Raw genomic sequence first — 15,789 nt, forward strand, 5'->3', positions numbered from 1 at the left:
GTCATCTCTTCAGAGTGGTGAAAGAGTTTTGTTGTCATCTGGTGTTGTTCATTTTTTTTAGTGCTGGGAAGGGTTTTGTTTGTTAAATAAACTGGTTCTTTTCCACTTCTCTCAGAGAAAATTCTTCCCGAATCAGGTGGGTGGGGAGGAGCCGTGGGGGTTTGTTTTCTGGGGGCTCCTTCCAGAGGAGGATTTGGGGGATTTGCATTCCAAGAGCACTCAGGGTTGCGGATTGAGGTTATGCCCAAGGGGATCAGGGGCTGGACAACACAGCTTGACTGAAGGTTAAAAATGTCCAAAGGGATCTAGGGTTGGAAAACAGTAACACCTAAAATTCTGCTGGGTTGAGAGACATCCAGGATTAAACCTGCTGGGTTGATGGATTAACATTCCATGAGCACTCAGGGTGTAGATATGTAATGTAGACTGTTTGAAAATAAAAGGTACCTTGTTGTATGTGAGAGTGAGTGAAAAATAAAAGTTAGTAAATGTAGATGAATGGAAGTATATATAATGTAGATTGTTTATTTTGAGCTTTACTTTATCTCCTTGGAGGCAGGTGGATTGTGTTGAATGGTATTGTGAGAGAAAGGACTTTTTGAGTGGTTGAAAGAAGGTGGTATTCAGGTTGTTAGAGAAAGTGGGAAACAGAGGCAGAGGACTTGTGAAGAAACGTGAGGAATGGACTATCACATCTAAAATGGGCAACACCAAAACACACCAAAGGAGTGTTGAAAAGGACTTGCATAGAAAAATCAGCAAAAAGGAGTGACAAGGGAAACAGAGGGCAAGCCTGGACTGAGCACTGTACTCACCAGCGAGAAGATCACACGTACCTGCTGTGGGCAGCAACCCCACAGGCAGGGGAGGTGGGGGTATAAGCCAAGCCAGACCTCTGTCATTCCTGTTTCTGTCTCTCATTTGTTGTCTTTTCCCTTCTGAGATAGCAGCAAGATCGTGTCACAAATGCTACAGAAAGTATTACATGGAAAGAAACCAAAGTTCCTTTTTGTTACACACACCCATGTCAACAGCCACAGACTCACCCAAATTGAGTACCTGCAGGCAAAATGGGGAAAAACTGCAGTGTACCAGAATAGGCTGGCTTTAGACTATTTATTGGCTAATGAAGGGGGTGTTTGTGGAAAGTTTAATATATCAGATTGTTGAAAATAGATGACAACGGGGAGGTCATCCTAGAAAAAAACAACCCAGACACCAATCCAAAAATGGGAAAACAGTGTTAAAAACTAACTGGTGGGGTAGTGTATTGAGGATGGGATGGTGGAAGAAATGGGGATTCTTCCTTTTATGTGTTACAACTGTTATAAATGAAAATTTGTCCAGCCAAATTAATATGAAAAAATAAAATATTTATTTCGCAATCAAATTCTATCTAGGCCAGCCACAAGAAAAGAACAGAGACGAGCCCGGGGTCGGCCCTGGGTGTGCAACAAAGAGGTCAGCCTCAGCAGAGGTTTTTCTCTAAGCCCACACACCTCCATCCTGGCACAAGCGGTTTTTATAGGGAAAATTCTGCCTGAGGCCAAGATTTTGGCAGTCAGTCTTCTCTTCAGAGTCCACATGTTAATAAGATTTTCTTTTTTGGTGATGAGGGAGAACAATTTAGTGTCTGGAGTTTGTTGAATCCCTTGATGAAATTTACGGGAGGGAACGCTGCATTCACCTGTGTCTGCCCAAGGATTTCCATGATATCCATCTCGGGTCCTTCAGGCAAGGATCAGCACCGGGGGTTCCTGTATCTCCCCAGCCATGGCCCATCTCCTGGGGAGCCTCACCTTCTTACTTGTAAATCAGTTTCCAATATACACCCGGTCTCACCTGCGAGGGTGGGGGGGGGAATCCTAATACAAACGTGTAGAGTGTTACAGTGTTCTAACAAATCTAACAAATATTCAGTATCACATATATCATATTAGAAATTGCACCAATTATATCTGCTACATATAACAGTATGGTAAATGTAGCTTTGTAGGTAAAATGAAGCTTTAGTAGTAAAAAAGAAACTATGTCTGTGTGTGTGGGGGGGGAGGGGGGGTTTAAGGAATGAGATAATCGCTTCAATGAACACGCAAATTCTCCAGAGAAGAGCAATTTATGGTTTTCTTATTAGAAGAAGCTGATTTAGTCACGCCTTGCTCAGACTCGAAGGCCCGGTGGGAATTAAAAAAAAACAGCTGACATAAAACAGACAGAGTTTTTTGTTTCAAATAGAATTCATGCATAACCATGAAGGATATATGAATATGCAACAGTGTATTGTTTTAGGGGTGATTCCTTTATTCACAAGGTACATTCCTCTTGGCTTAAGTGCCTGAGAGCATCTGGACCTCAGATATTCTTTCCATTTTATTGTCTTGTAATTGTCCTAACTATAAATTTTTATCAGTCTAATTATATTCCTATTTATTTCACCATTTTATTATTATTAAACTTTTAAAATTCTAAAAACCAAGTGATTGGCATTTTTCACAAATTCCTATCAGGAGACAGAGAAACAATTTATCATTTCAATGGCATCATTAGATTACAAGCTGTCCTCGGAATAAGAACCAACCAGACACCTCCAGCTCCTGACCTTCCTGCCGACCAAGCCACTGAAATGAGGAACACAACATTTCACCAGGGGATGGGATCAGATTATCTGTTAGCAGAAAAAAAAGCAGTTTGTGGAAAACTAAATTACTCAGACTGATGTTGGCAAAGAGATGACAATGGGAAAGTGTTGAAAAAGATAATAAAGGAAATAGGAAAGCAGTTTCTGTATTGGTCCAAGCATGGAAAGGATGGGAATGGGACACGGTTTCCTGGCTCCCCGGCAGACCAGGGGTTAAACGTTGGGTGTCTCCTGGGTTGTCCCCGGAAAGGGCCCATCTCTGCAGAGACACCTTTTTTCATTTGTAAATTAGGTCTTTCTTTCTCTGCCAACTGTGGTTTCTCCAGCCCCGGCTGCAGCCACTGCTCATTTAAAACTTGAAGATTCTTTTTCTAGAGGCACAACTGACTTGATGTATATTTTTCATAAGCACAAATTATTCCATAACATATATTACAATGGGGCTGCAGAGATCTCCCTGCAGTTCCATGGGGATGCAGAGATCCCCTGCAGGTCCATGGGGATGCAGAGATCCCCTGCAGCCCCTGGAGGAGCCGGGCTGGAGCTCGGCGATGCCTGAGAGGAGCTGTGAGCCCGCGGGCAGAGGGGCCCCGCTGGAGCAGCCTGTCCTGGCAGGACTGAGCCCGTGGCACAGTGACCCACGCTGCAGCACTCGGAGGGGGCTGTGCCCAGGGGATGGACTCCGCTCCGAGAAGTTCCTGGAGAAGTCTCGGCCGGGAGAGAGCGCAGGGTGCAGCAGGGAACGACTCCTGTCCCTGAGCAGAGGGAGAAGCCCCGGGGGATGAGCTGAGCATGGCCCCATTCCCTGTCTCCTGCCCTGCCGGGGGAGGAGGTGCAGCTGGGAGCAGGGAGGCGTGGGGAAAGCTGCATTTAAGGCTCTGCACTGACTTCTCCTTCTCCTGCTCCGAGTCTTTGGAGTTTTCTGCCAGAAATCTCTCCCCTGTCCCACCCACCCACAGGGCTTGGGGCAGGTTTCCCTTTTTGGGGGAAATCAAAGCGAAGCACTGATGCGCTAACGAGGGGCAGGAGAAGTGAGGCTCCTGGGCTTCCCGCAGAGGCGGAGGCACGGGAGGCGCAGGGCCGGGAAAGCCGTGGCGGGAGGCGCGGAGAAGTTTGTTTGTGTGGGCAGCTCAATCCCGGCTCGGGCCCGGGCCCGTGCCGGGGCTGTGCCTCATCTCCGGCTTTCCCCTCACGCAGCCCGGGGGCGCCGAGAGCGCGGGGCGAGACGGGGCCGTGCGCAGAGCCCGCCCCGAGCTCGCTGCCATTGCCGCCGGTGCCGTCAGTCGCGGTTGCGGCGCGCTGATTGGTGGGAGCGGGGCGAGTCGGGGCCGTGCGCAGAGCCCGCCCCGAGCTCGCTGCCATTGGCCGCTGGTGCCGTCAGTCGCGGTTGCGGCGCGCTGATTGGTGGGAGCGGGGCGCGGCGCGGCCCCGGCGGCGGGCTGAGGGCGGCCGTGGCCGCGCAGCGCCGCCATTGGCCGAGCGGCTGTGCGGGCCCGGCAGCGGCGGCAGCGGCCGGAGCGCGGTGAGGCGGCGGCGGCGGAGCTCGGAGGCGGCCCCGGCGCAGGTGGGAGCCGCGCTGGGCTCTGCGGGGGCTCGGGGCTGGCTGCGGGCGGAGGGGGCGGCAGGGGGCTCCGGCGGCTCGCCGGTGCCGTGTCCAGCCCGTGCCGGCCCCGGGCTGAGGGCGCTGCGGGAGCGGCTGCCCGCGGTCTCCTTCCCGCCGGGGCCGGGCAGGAGCCGCTGCCGGAGCAGCGCTGGCTCGGCCCGGCTGCTGTGGGTAGGACAGAGGGGCTGCCCCGCGGCCGGGAGCGGGCGGGGAAATTCCCGTCGCCGGAGGTTTGTGTGCCCGGAGGAGAGCGAGGAGTCCTGTCAAAGTGACTTTATTGCCGAGCAGGGGCAGAGGCCGTGGGGCATTTGCCGTGCGCTCTCTGCCGTGCTTGTAGCCCGCAGCCTCCTTTTTATCCTCGTTTTCCCGGCCGCATCTCCCTCTGCCTTTGCCCACCGGCTGAGTTCCTTGGAAGGTTCCGACTTCCCGATGCGCCTGGAGCCTGTCCTCGTTAATGTGCACCCTCCTTTTGTAGAACAGCCGATATTCATGGCTGTGTTAAGTCTTTGTTCTTCTCCTCGAAGTTCGGGAATGTAGCGGCACTTTGAGCAGCTGTCTGGGTCAATTTGGAACATTTATTGGAACTGATGGTTTCTCCCCTTCTCTACAAGTGCCCGGCCCTGTCTCCAGGCAGATTCACTCCTTGACTCTGTTTTGTTCTTCCCGGGTCCTCTTTGGTTTTGGGATTATTCTCGGTGCTCTCATTCCCTGTCCTTTTGTAGCCGTTTGTGGATCAGGAGGCCTGGCTGCCACCTGCATGCCCTGGCTCAGCTGCTGGATGAGCTGCACTGCCAAGGTGTGGAGCATGGTAAAAAGATGAGAGTTGCTGCAGCACAGAAGAGGAGAAGCAGCATTCGTTTAACCCCTGGTCTGCTGGGGAGCCAGGAAAGCGTGTCCCATTCCCATCCTTTCCATGTTTGGACCAGTACATAAACTGCTCTCCTATTTCCTTTGTTAGCTTTTTTAGCAGTTTTCTCTTGTCATCTCTTTGCCAATATAAGTTTGAGTCATTTAGTTTTCCACAAACTCCTGTTTTTTCTGCACACAGATAATCTGATCCCATCCCCTGGTGAAATGTTGTGTTCCTCCTTTCATGGCTTGGTCGGCAGGAAGGTCAGGAGTTGGAGCTGTCTGGTTGGTTCTTATTCCGAGGACAGCTTTTAATCTAATGATGCCATTGAAATGATAAATTGGTTCTCTGTCTCCTGATACGAATTTGTGAGAAAAGCCAATCACTTGGTTTTTAAAATATTAGAAGTATAATAGTAATAAAATGGTTAAAAAAAAAGGAATACAATTAGACTAATAAAAATTTAGAGTTAGGACAATTGCATGACAATAAAAAGCAAAGACTTACAGATATCTGGATGCTCTCTTGGGCACTTAAACCACAACAAGCATACCTTGTGAATAAAGGAATCACCCCTAAAAAAATACACTATTGCATATTCATATATCCTTCATGGTTATGCATACATTCTATTTCAAACAAGAAACTCTGTCTGTTGTATGTCAACTGTTTTTTTTAATCCCCACGGCATCCTCCAGAAATTAACAAGAAATTAACTTCTAGTAAGAAAACCATAAATTCCTCTTGTCTGGACAATTTATGTGTTCCTAGAGTGAATTTAGTTGTTCTCATTCCTTAAAGCTACATTTACCATACTGTTAAAATGTTAATACAGCACAACTAATCAATATAACATAATACATATAGTAACTGTCTGCACAGAGCCATATAACATGCATTTTCCACAAAATCATTTTGGTTCCCAGGGGCTGGTCCATGGTGTTGTAGGATTTGTTCTGGTGCCCCTTCATCTTTTCCCCATGTTTGGGCGCTCCCTCAAGCTGGGGCTGCATCAAATGACCATTTTTTTTCTTACTCCTGAACTTGTTATAGCAAAAGCCCAGTGCTGTGATACACCCTGTACAGCACAGACAGTGACAGCAGATGTTGGAGTGGGCAGAGGGATGATGCCCCCCTTATTTTAGTGAAGTTTTCCCAACATTCTCCATTTGCTGTTTCCCTTTGCAGCTTCAGCCATTTCTGTTGCAGAGTCAGAGATCCTCAGCATGGGCTCTGCCTTCAGCTGTGCAGATTCCATCTGTGCAAGCAGGCAGAGCTTGGGGTGAGGGGCAGAGGGAATCAGCCAATTCCTGCCCCAGGCAAGAAGAGCCAGGTACATTGTCCCCAGTTTGCCCCAGCAGTGTTAATTTGCATTTCTAAAGCTCCTCCCGGGTGCCTGGAATGCAGCTTCTCTTCCACAGCAGCCTTCAGCAGCCTCAGTTGTGCCCCCCCCACAACCTGCTTCTTTTTTTTCCCCCTTCAAATCATCTATTTATTGTTTATGAGTTAAAGGGTCACTTTTAAATCTCTTCTAGTTTTGTAAATTTTGAAAAATTTCAATCATTTTGTTTTTAAATTTTTATAAGTATCATAATAATAAAATGGTTATAAAAATAATAATACAATTAGAGTAATACATTTTGGAGTTAGGACAATTACAAGACAATAAAAAGCAAAGAATAACAGACGTCCCAAGAAAAGCATGACTTGTGAACAAAGGAATCACCCTTAAACCAATACACCTGTTGCATATTCATACATCCTTCATGGTTATGCACACATTCTATTCTAAACAAGAAACTCTGTTGTATGTCAACTGTTCCCTTTAATCCCCTTGTGTCTTCAAGTCTGAGCAGGGCCTGAAGAAATTATTTTCTTCTGATAAGAAGCCATAAATTCCTCTCCTTTGGAAGATTTAGGTGTTCTTCGAAGGGAGCATCTCATTCCTAAAAAGAAAACTCCCCCCACATACATAATCTCTATTTTAACATTATGTTGTAACCTAAAACTACACTTAATACGTACAGGAATTAATACAGCATAACTTTCTAACTTTACATATATATTATTCATTGTAACATTTGCGAAAAGCCAATCTTAAATATGCATTTTTCACAATCCCACCTCTTAATCATTATAATTAATTTGGTTTGAGCAATATTTCTTATCCTCTTGCATTCTTTGGACTCTGTTGGTAATCAAATAAAACATGGGATTAAACAAAGAAGAAATGTCAAAACACTTGTAACACATAAAAGGAAGAATCCTAATTTCTTCCAGCATCCCATTCTCAATACATTACCTCACCTGCTAGTTTTTAACATTATTTTCCCATTTTTGGACTGATACCTGGGTCATAATTTTTTTCTGATATCCTTTTTTTTTTTCCAGGATGACATCCTCATTGCCATCTATTTTCAACAATCTGTACACCCCATTCTTTAGCCAATAAATAGCATAAAGCCAACATATTTTAACACACTGCAGGTGATGTTTGGCTTTGCAGACTCAATATTAATTCCAATGCCTGAGCAGCTTTGTTTATTATCTTCTCTATAACTGCTTGGAGTCATTTAATATGACTCAGGATATAATTTGGGGTTAATACAGAGCTAGACTGCTGTGCTTGTTTTACCTTTTGTTTACTAATTGTCTCTTTACCGAATCTTGGACTATATTTCTAAGATCAAATGTAAAACAAATCCATCTCTCTCCTTTTGGACATTCCATGCCCCAAGTATTACTACTTTTCCCTAAGTTCTTTGTAATGTGATAATTTTCCCCCTTTTTCCTGCAGGTACTTAATTTGGATGGGTTATAACAGTGGCTGTTGACATGGGGGTGTGTAACAAAAAGGAACTTTGGTTTCTTTTCATGTAACACTTTCTGTAGCATTTGTGACACGATCTTGCTGCTATCTCAGAAGGGAAAAGACAACAAATGAGAGACAGAAACAGGAATGACAGAGGTCTGGCATGGCTTATACCCCCACCTCCCCTGCCTGTGGGGTTGCTGCCCACAGCAGGTACGTGTGATCTTCTCGCTGGTGAGTACAGTGCTCAATCCAGGCTTGCCCTCTGTTTCCCTTGTCACTCCTTTTTTACTCATTTCCAGGCAAATTGTTTTTGACACCTTTTAACTGTGGTTTCCCACCATTCCTCAGGTATGTCTCAGTCCACAGGCACTGATAATTCCCATCTACAAAACAGAGTTATTACTTCAGTTGGTTTGGGTTCTCTGTGTCTAGGGGATTGATTCAGTACTGATACCTCTTGCAACGAGAACATAGATTTTGTGAACTATAACACCAATTATTCCCATAATTTGAACATTCACTTGTAACCCAGCTAGCGTGTCCAGTATTGGGATGAATCAAATAAAGTATACAGCATAGCACTGATGGCAATTTCCTTTCTTCCCTGTACAAGTCACAGGCTAAGGCCAGACTATAAGAACTCTTTGACTCAAACACTCCCGATCCTCCTGTTCGAAGTGGCAGTGTTCCTCTGCCAAGGAGGTGTCGGAGGCGTCTCAGGGCTTAGAACCAGTGATGCAAGCTTTGCCTTATTTCTCAGTTAGGTGTTGTTCTTTGTACCTGCCTTGGATCATGTGGGTCTTCCCTAACCATTACCACCCAGTCCTGGTTGAAAGTCAATTTGGTATCACCCGGTTTAGATGTGATAGTCCATTCCTCACGTTTCTTCACAAATTCTTTTATTTTCCTGTCATGAATTCACCCTCTTTTCCATGGTTGGGATTGCTGCTTCATTGGTATCTGGAAAGGACTTCTTAATAGCACAGTGTTAAAAGAAAAACAATACTGCATTAACTTTTACCATTAGTTTTCTTCAAAACTTTCTGGGTTTAACTAAAAACTTTTTCTATAGCTGCTTCTTCTTCTTGTATCCAGCTGTGCTAATTCCTGCAGAGGCCAATTCTTCTTCCTGTGATCTATAAGTAGTTAAAAAAAGACTAGCCCAAATTTAACACAAGATGTATCACATCTCTTGGGTTTTTGCTTTTTAGGCAACATCTAACTGTTTTAGTCTTACAGACCCATTCTTCAGAGCAAAACCCTCCTTTGCTTCACAACAAAAATCAGAAGGAAAAAAAAGAAGTCTTGTTTAAAAAAATAAACCATATTGTGAGAGTCAGCGACCTCTGCTTTGATCTTATCTGTATTGGTGGTCCTGCTCTCCCTGTTTTTCACAGCTTTGGTTTTGACTCTGTCCTTGTCACTCCCCTCCCCTTGTTGTCACTCTGTCTAGCAGGAATGGGGGAGAACTTACAAATATCAACAGTATGGGGACTTTGGGGTGTATTTCACTCTCCCTCTCTGTCTCTTTTTCTTTCTCCCTTTCTCTCTGTTTCGCTCTCTTTTTCTCTCTTCACATTTCAACATCCACATTCCAATATCAGTCCACTTTCTAACATTAGTCCTACATCCTGGAGACGTGAGTCTGCCAATCACCTCTCCCCCCTTTTTCAACTTCCTTACAAATTAAATTACTTTTGTTATGTGTGTTCTGCAGGCCTGTAATTCACGGCACCCTCCGCCAAGGGCTACCAGCTACCCACAGCTGACAGTGCTAAAACTAAAGACTTATTTTGCTGTCACAATTTTCCATTCACAAGCTTGAAAGGGTTGTAGGAACAAGGTAAACAACAACTTACTTCCAAAGTGACCTTGCCTGCACTAAAAAATTTAAGGCAATCCTTGTTCATGCAATATGATTTGCAAAGAAGCCAAGGTTTGATTTGGGAAGGGCATCTGAGGACACAGAGCATGAGTTTTACCAATCTATAATTTGAAGAGGGAATAGACAAAATGTGGATACAGTGGGGAGACAGCAAGTAAGGAATTTATCTCTGCAATACTCTCTTTTTGACTGCCAGGAAACACTCTCTGAAGAGGTTTCTACAGTACAAAAAATAACTGGATGGGAAGAGGCACTCCTGAATTTAAGCTTTGATGTCAAAGTAGGAAACTGCCCCTGAGCACTGCAGTGCTGGAGCACCCTGCCTGCAAACTCACCAGAGGCAAGCCACTGCTGCCATGCTGCAGGGCTGCCTGCAGCACAGAGGGAATCATGGCCAAGCCCTCCCTGCAGGCCTGGGTAATCCACACAAGGAATCACAATTGCTTCATAGCTCTCTAACTCATCAAAGAAATAGGAAACTGTAGTAAACAGAGATCTCCCTCACCATCTTTTTCATATGTGTGTGTCACATACCCACTGTGATGCTGAAAGTAACAAATTAACAGTTTACAGTAGAAGATACTGAAATTTTTCTTCATCTAGCTTTGTAGGTTCCCTTTTCTATATGTAGCCACCTCCCATTGTGGGAAAAAATGAACCCTATGTTTTTTACAAGTGTTTTTTATGCACATTTTTAATTGCTGTTCTAGATGCACTGCAAGTAGTTAGCACTTCCAGAAGAACTAATAAACAAACAAAACAAAAAAGTAAGAAAACAAAATACATTTGGGTACTTGAAAAAGGACTGGTTGGAAGGAAAAATGTTTCTCATTGACCTACCAAGCAGCTGGTGTTACCTTTAGTTTAACTTTACACACTGAGAACACTTGATTGAACAGCCTGCACTGACTCAAATTAATAGCAGGTTTTGCTATGTCACAGCTGTAAACTAGTTTTTCAATCCTAGGGTACAGTAAGTTATGTATTTCAAGATAAAAATCACAATGCAAATTGGAAGAAATTTAGTACACAATTAATTTACCTCCAAAAGTCAGTTTATTACTTTCCTCTACCAGGATTGCAGTAGCTGCTATAGCTTGAATACACACTGGCCAGCCTTGATTTACTGGATCCCACATCTTTGATAAATAAGCCATGGGTCTCTTTACTCCTCCCCACTCTGGAAACAAAACCCTATGAGCTACCCCCCTTTCTTCATTTACATACAGATGAAAGGGTTTTGCTAGTGCAGGTAAGCTTAAAGTTGATATTGGGGCTAGTTTTAACTTCATTTTTCTTAGTTTTTCATTATCCTTTTTGGTCCATTTTATATCATTTCCCTCTGTCAATTTTTTTATTCAAAAATTTTACTGCCTGTGTATATCCTTCAATCCACAATTTATAATATCCAAATAATCTGAGTATCTTTCTGATTTCCCCCTTTGAAGGGGGAGGGGGAAGGGATAGAATCCCTGTGTTTCAGTCTGGGTTGAGCTTCCAACTACCCTTCCTAATCAAGTGTCCAAGATATTTTACCTCTGATTCTACAAATTGCAGCTTCCCTTTTGATACCCTTAATCCTTTTTCCCCAAGAAAATTCAAAAGCTTTATAGTAGCCTCTCTAACTTCAGCTTCAGCTTTCCCAGAAAGTAAAAGATCATCTATGCATTAGATAACTTGTATTCCAGGGGGAGTGGGGAAAGTTTGTAGTATTGTTTCTAAAGCTTGTCCAAATAAGTTTGAGAATTCTGTAAACCCCTGTGGTAGTTTTGTCCATCTTAATTGCTGTTTTCTCCCAGTTAGTGGGTCCTTCCATTCAAAAGCAAAGATAACTTGCTCTCCTGGGCCAATGGGCAAGCCCAAAAGGCATCTTTAAGGTCCACTACACTAAACCACTGATGCTGGGGAGGAACTTTACTGAAAAGAGTATAAGGATTTGGTACCACTGGATAGCGGGTCTGAGTTCTTTTGTTAAACTCCCTTAAGTCTTGTACCAGTCTATAGCTCCCATCAGGCTTCTTTACTGGGAGTATTGGGGTATTATGGGGAGACATACAAGGTTCTAATGTCCTATCCTTTATTAGTCCTTCTATTACTGGCTTTAAACATTCCTGTCCTTCTAAAGATACAGGATACTGCCGTACACGTATGGGACAATTTTTTTTTCCTCAATTGTAATCTTTCTGGGGTCAATAATTAATCTTCCCCTATTTCCCTCCCCAGCCCAAACTTCCTTGTTAATTTTTCTTCCATCCTCCTGGCCTAGTTTTAAAAGTCTAGCTGTCATCTTCCCATCTTCTGGAACAACCCCTATTCCTAATTTCACTTGTAAATCTTGTCCCAGTAAATTGCTACCTGCCCCTGGGACCAAGAAAATATCCCTCATCCAAAATCTAGTTTCTCCCTCTATTGCCACATTTTTAATAATTGGTACTGTGAAACTCTCTCCTTTTGCTCCTGTTACTTTTAGAGTATCTTTGCTTACACTATAACCTTATGGAATATTTAACATAAAGGTTCTTTTTGCCCCTGTGTCTTCCACAAATTCCAATTCTTCTTCTTGGGGACCCACTCTTAAAGTTATCTCAGCATTCCCCACCTGGACCCCACCTGTGCCCCCCCCTCGGCCCCATGGCCCCGCGAGGGGAATTTGGGGAGGTGGGAGTGGGGCAGCGCCAAGGCCGGGCCCCCCCGCGCTGTCCTGGCGGGAGCGGCTGCAGTGGGGACCGAGTGCGGGCGGGAGCGGCCGAGAGCCCAGCGCTGCCCCAGCCCGACCTGCCCCAGCTCCATCCCTGCCCCTGCGCTGGGATGCTGTGGGTGTGGGGGGAAGAGGGAGCCGGCAGTGGGTGCTGGGCCTGGGGGCAGGAGGAGAAGGGAAGGAGAAGCAGGCTTGAGGAACAAAATGGTAAAACAGTGCAGGTGGCAGGAGAAGGTGGGATTATGCAGGAGAAGGAGGAACAGCAGGAGCAAGAGGAGTGTGAGGAAGAGCAGAGACATAGGAGGAGGAGGAGGAGCAGAAAGAGGAAGCAGCAGAAGGTTCCACCCCTCCCTGTGTCTGCAGCCTCCCCCCAGCCCCAGGAGCGCTGCTCCCCCCACATGCAGCAGGTGACTGTGGAGGGGGATCCACAATTTTCAGGGGGTGAATCTTGGTGTTTCTGAGCTTTCTTGGGCTAAATGTTGGTGCTTTGGTTTTATGTAGCCGCTGAATATTTATCTTTTGGAGGAGGTTTTTGCTGGTTTGTGATGTTTTGGGTGTTTTTGTTCTGTGTCTTGGAAGTTTACGGGATTTTTGGGCTGAATCTTGGTGCTTTGGTGTTTCTTACGGAGACAAGATTCCCAATGACTTCCTGAGATGAACTTGGGCAAGGAGGAACCTCTAGTTCAAGCAGCTCTCCTCTTGTTTTTCCCTCAAACCAGGATTTGTCATTCCCTGGGTGTGGCTGGATGGAGGAGGAGGAAAAGCCCCGGAGATGCTGCAGGAGGAGGAGCTGCAAACCCAGCCCAGGGAGCTGTGGGGAGGAAAGAACCCCCCTGAGCCAGGAAGGCGGGCAGAGATCCAGGCGGAGCTCGGAGCTGGTGGAGAAGCCTCATGGCAGGGAGAAGCCCCACAAGTGCTTGGAATGTGGGAAGGGTTTCAGGCGGAGCGACCACCTGGTCCAGCACCAGAGGATCCACACTGGGGAGAGGCCCTACGAGTGTGGGGAGTGTGGGAAGAGGTTTCAGAGAAGCTCCCATCTCCTCAGACATGAGAAGAGTCACACAGAGGAGAGGCCCTACCGCTGCCCCGACTGCGGGAAGGGCTTCAAGCGAAACTCCAAGCTCACTTTGCACCAGCACATCCACACCGGGGAGAGGCCCTACGAGTGTGGGAAGTGTGCAAAGAGGTTTTGGACCAGCTCCCATCTCCTCAGACACGAGTGGAGTCACACAGAGGAGAGGCCCTTCCGCTGCCCCGACTGCGGGAAGGGCTTCAAGCACAACTCCCACCTCATCAGGCACCGGCACATCCACACCGGAGAGAGGCCCTACGAGTGTGGAGAGTGTGGGAAGAGGTTTCGGACCAGCTCCCATCTCCTCAGACACGAGCGGAGTCACACAGAGGAGAGGCCCTACCGCTGCCCTGACTGCGGGAAGGGCTTCAAGCACAACTCCCACCTCATCAGGCACCGGCACATCCACTCCGAGGAGAGGCCCTACGAGTGTGGGAAGTGTGGGAAGAGCTTCAAAGACATGTCTGGCCTGATTGAGCACCACGTGATCCACACTGGGGAACGGCCCTATGAGTGCTTGGAATGTGGGAAGAGCTTTGGGTGGAGCTCACACCTCAGAAGACACCAGCGGATCCACACTGGGGAGAGGCCCTACGAGTGTGGAGAGTGTGGGAAGAGGTTTCAGACCAGCTCCCATCTCCTCATACATGAGCGGATTCACACAGAGGAGAGGCCCTATCGCTGCCCCGACTGTGGGAAGGGCTTCAAGAAAAACTCCCACCTCATCAGGCACCAGCGCATCCACACCAGGGAGAGGCCCTACGAGTGTGGGAAGTGTGGGAAGAGCTTCTCACAGAGCTCAGGCTTGACCCAGCACCAACGGAGGTGCCACTAAGGGAAGCCCTGTGAGTGCCCCGAGTGAGGGAGGAGCTTGGAGTGAGGGAAGAGAGTGAGGGAAGAGCTTGGAGTGAGGGAAGAGAGTGAGGGAAGAGCTTGGTGCGCTGCTGCAGCTCCATCCCCCATGGGAGGATCCGGGCTGGATGATCCCCAGTGACCCCCGTTGGGCAGAGCCCTGGTGCCCTCGTATGGGGAATAAAACAGAGAGTAAAGCAATGGAGCTGATAAAGGGGCCCGATATCTGAGGCCTGACTGAGCAGAAACTGTGGGAGACACAGACACAGTTTCAGTCTCCCTGGGCAAGAAGTGACCAGGCAAAATGCTGTGAGACTTTGTGATAAGATAAATGTTCCCAGGTTACTGGATGTCACCAAGAATGTGTAACCAATGGGAAATTGTTACCAAAAACAGAGCCCTCTATAAGCACCATACAAGTCAATCCCTGTATAAACACCTGGTACACTCAATAAAATTGGCTTTGGTCTAAACTCGTATGTCCCCGTCTCTCCATGGTGGATAACCCTGTTGTGGGTGATCCCCGTTGGGTGGGGGAAGGTGCTGGAGGGATTTCTTTCCCTTCTCCTGGTGCTGCCGTGGTTTGGTTGGTAATAAATTCCCTCCCTGTGCCCAGGCTGGGTCTGTTGTCCCCGTGCCGGTGCTCGGGGCGGGATCTCTCCCGTTCCTTCTCTGCACTGCCGGGCCTCTCCTCAGCCAATGAGAGAACGCGGTGGAGAAGAGTCAGCCAATCAGCGAGAGCGGGGCTGATGACTCACCAGTTGCCGGGCAGACCCGCAGCGGGCAGTGTTCCCCACCTGGACCCGCCCTCCCTGCCCAGGGCCGGCCCCGCCGTGGGGTCCCCCCAAGTCCCTCCCCAGTGCCCCCATGAACTGGGCTGGGTTTAACTGGGAAGCTTTACTGGGAACACTGGGAGCAGGGGGCAGGGGCAGAGTGACAGCAGGGCTGGGGGGACACTTGACCCCCCCAAAATCAGCGTGGGGATGGAGCAGGGGGGGTCCTGGCTCGGCCCGAGGCCACGGGGAGCGGCTGCGGCCGCCAGTGGCTCAGGAGCTCTGTGGGCAGAGAAAAGGGGGTGACACTTGACTGGGGGCACCGGGGAGTGCACACATTCCAGAGGAGGGGGGACACGACTCAGGGGATCCCCCAGACTCTCTTGCACAGGTAGAACCCGATCCCCCGTGTCAGGAAGACAGAACCCAACTCGGGTGTCTCCATTTCCTATCACCATCTTGCTGCGGCATCATCCAGCAGCATCTCTGGCTGGTCCACAGGGGTCAGGATCTCCCAAAAACTCTCACAGACACCCAGGCCCCTCCAAGCACCCTCCAGGTCACTCCCAGCCCACTTAGGATCCCCTGAAACCTCCCTCTTGA

General features: G+C 47.6%; 1 protein-coding gene across 1 annotated transcript; it reads left to right on the plus strand.

Annotated features, from left to right (window-relative positions):
- The first annotated feature begins 4,114 nt into the window (after nt 1-4,114).
- LOC144247631 (uncharacterized) lies at nt 4,115-14,944 on the plus strand. Its single transcript, XM_077788945.2, has 2 exons — nt 4,115-4,202; nt 13,209-14,944. Exon 2 carries the CDS (start codon nt 13,236-13,238, stop codon nt 14,394-14,396), a length of 1,161 nt encoding a protein of 386 aa, XP_077645071.2. The 5' UTR covers nt 4,115-4,202; nt 13,209-13,235; the 3' UTR covers nt 14,397-14,944.
- Nucleotides 14,945-15,789: the final 845 nt, after the last annotated feature.

This window comes from Lonchura striata, chromosome 35 (genome assembly GCF_050655825.1).
Source record: "Lonchura striata isolate lonStrDom1 chromosome 35, ASM5065582v1, whole genome shotgun sequence".
Lineage (NCBI taxonomy): Eukaryota > Metazoa > Chordata > Aves > Passeriformes > Estrildidae > Lonchura > Lonchura striata.

Excerpts from the sequence above, each read along its gene's own strand:
- LOC144247631 (XM_077788945.2), top strand. The coding sequence starts at position 13,236 with ATGGAGGAGGAGGAAAAGCCCCGGAGATGCTGCAGGAGGAGGAGCTGC.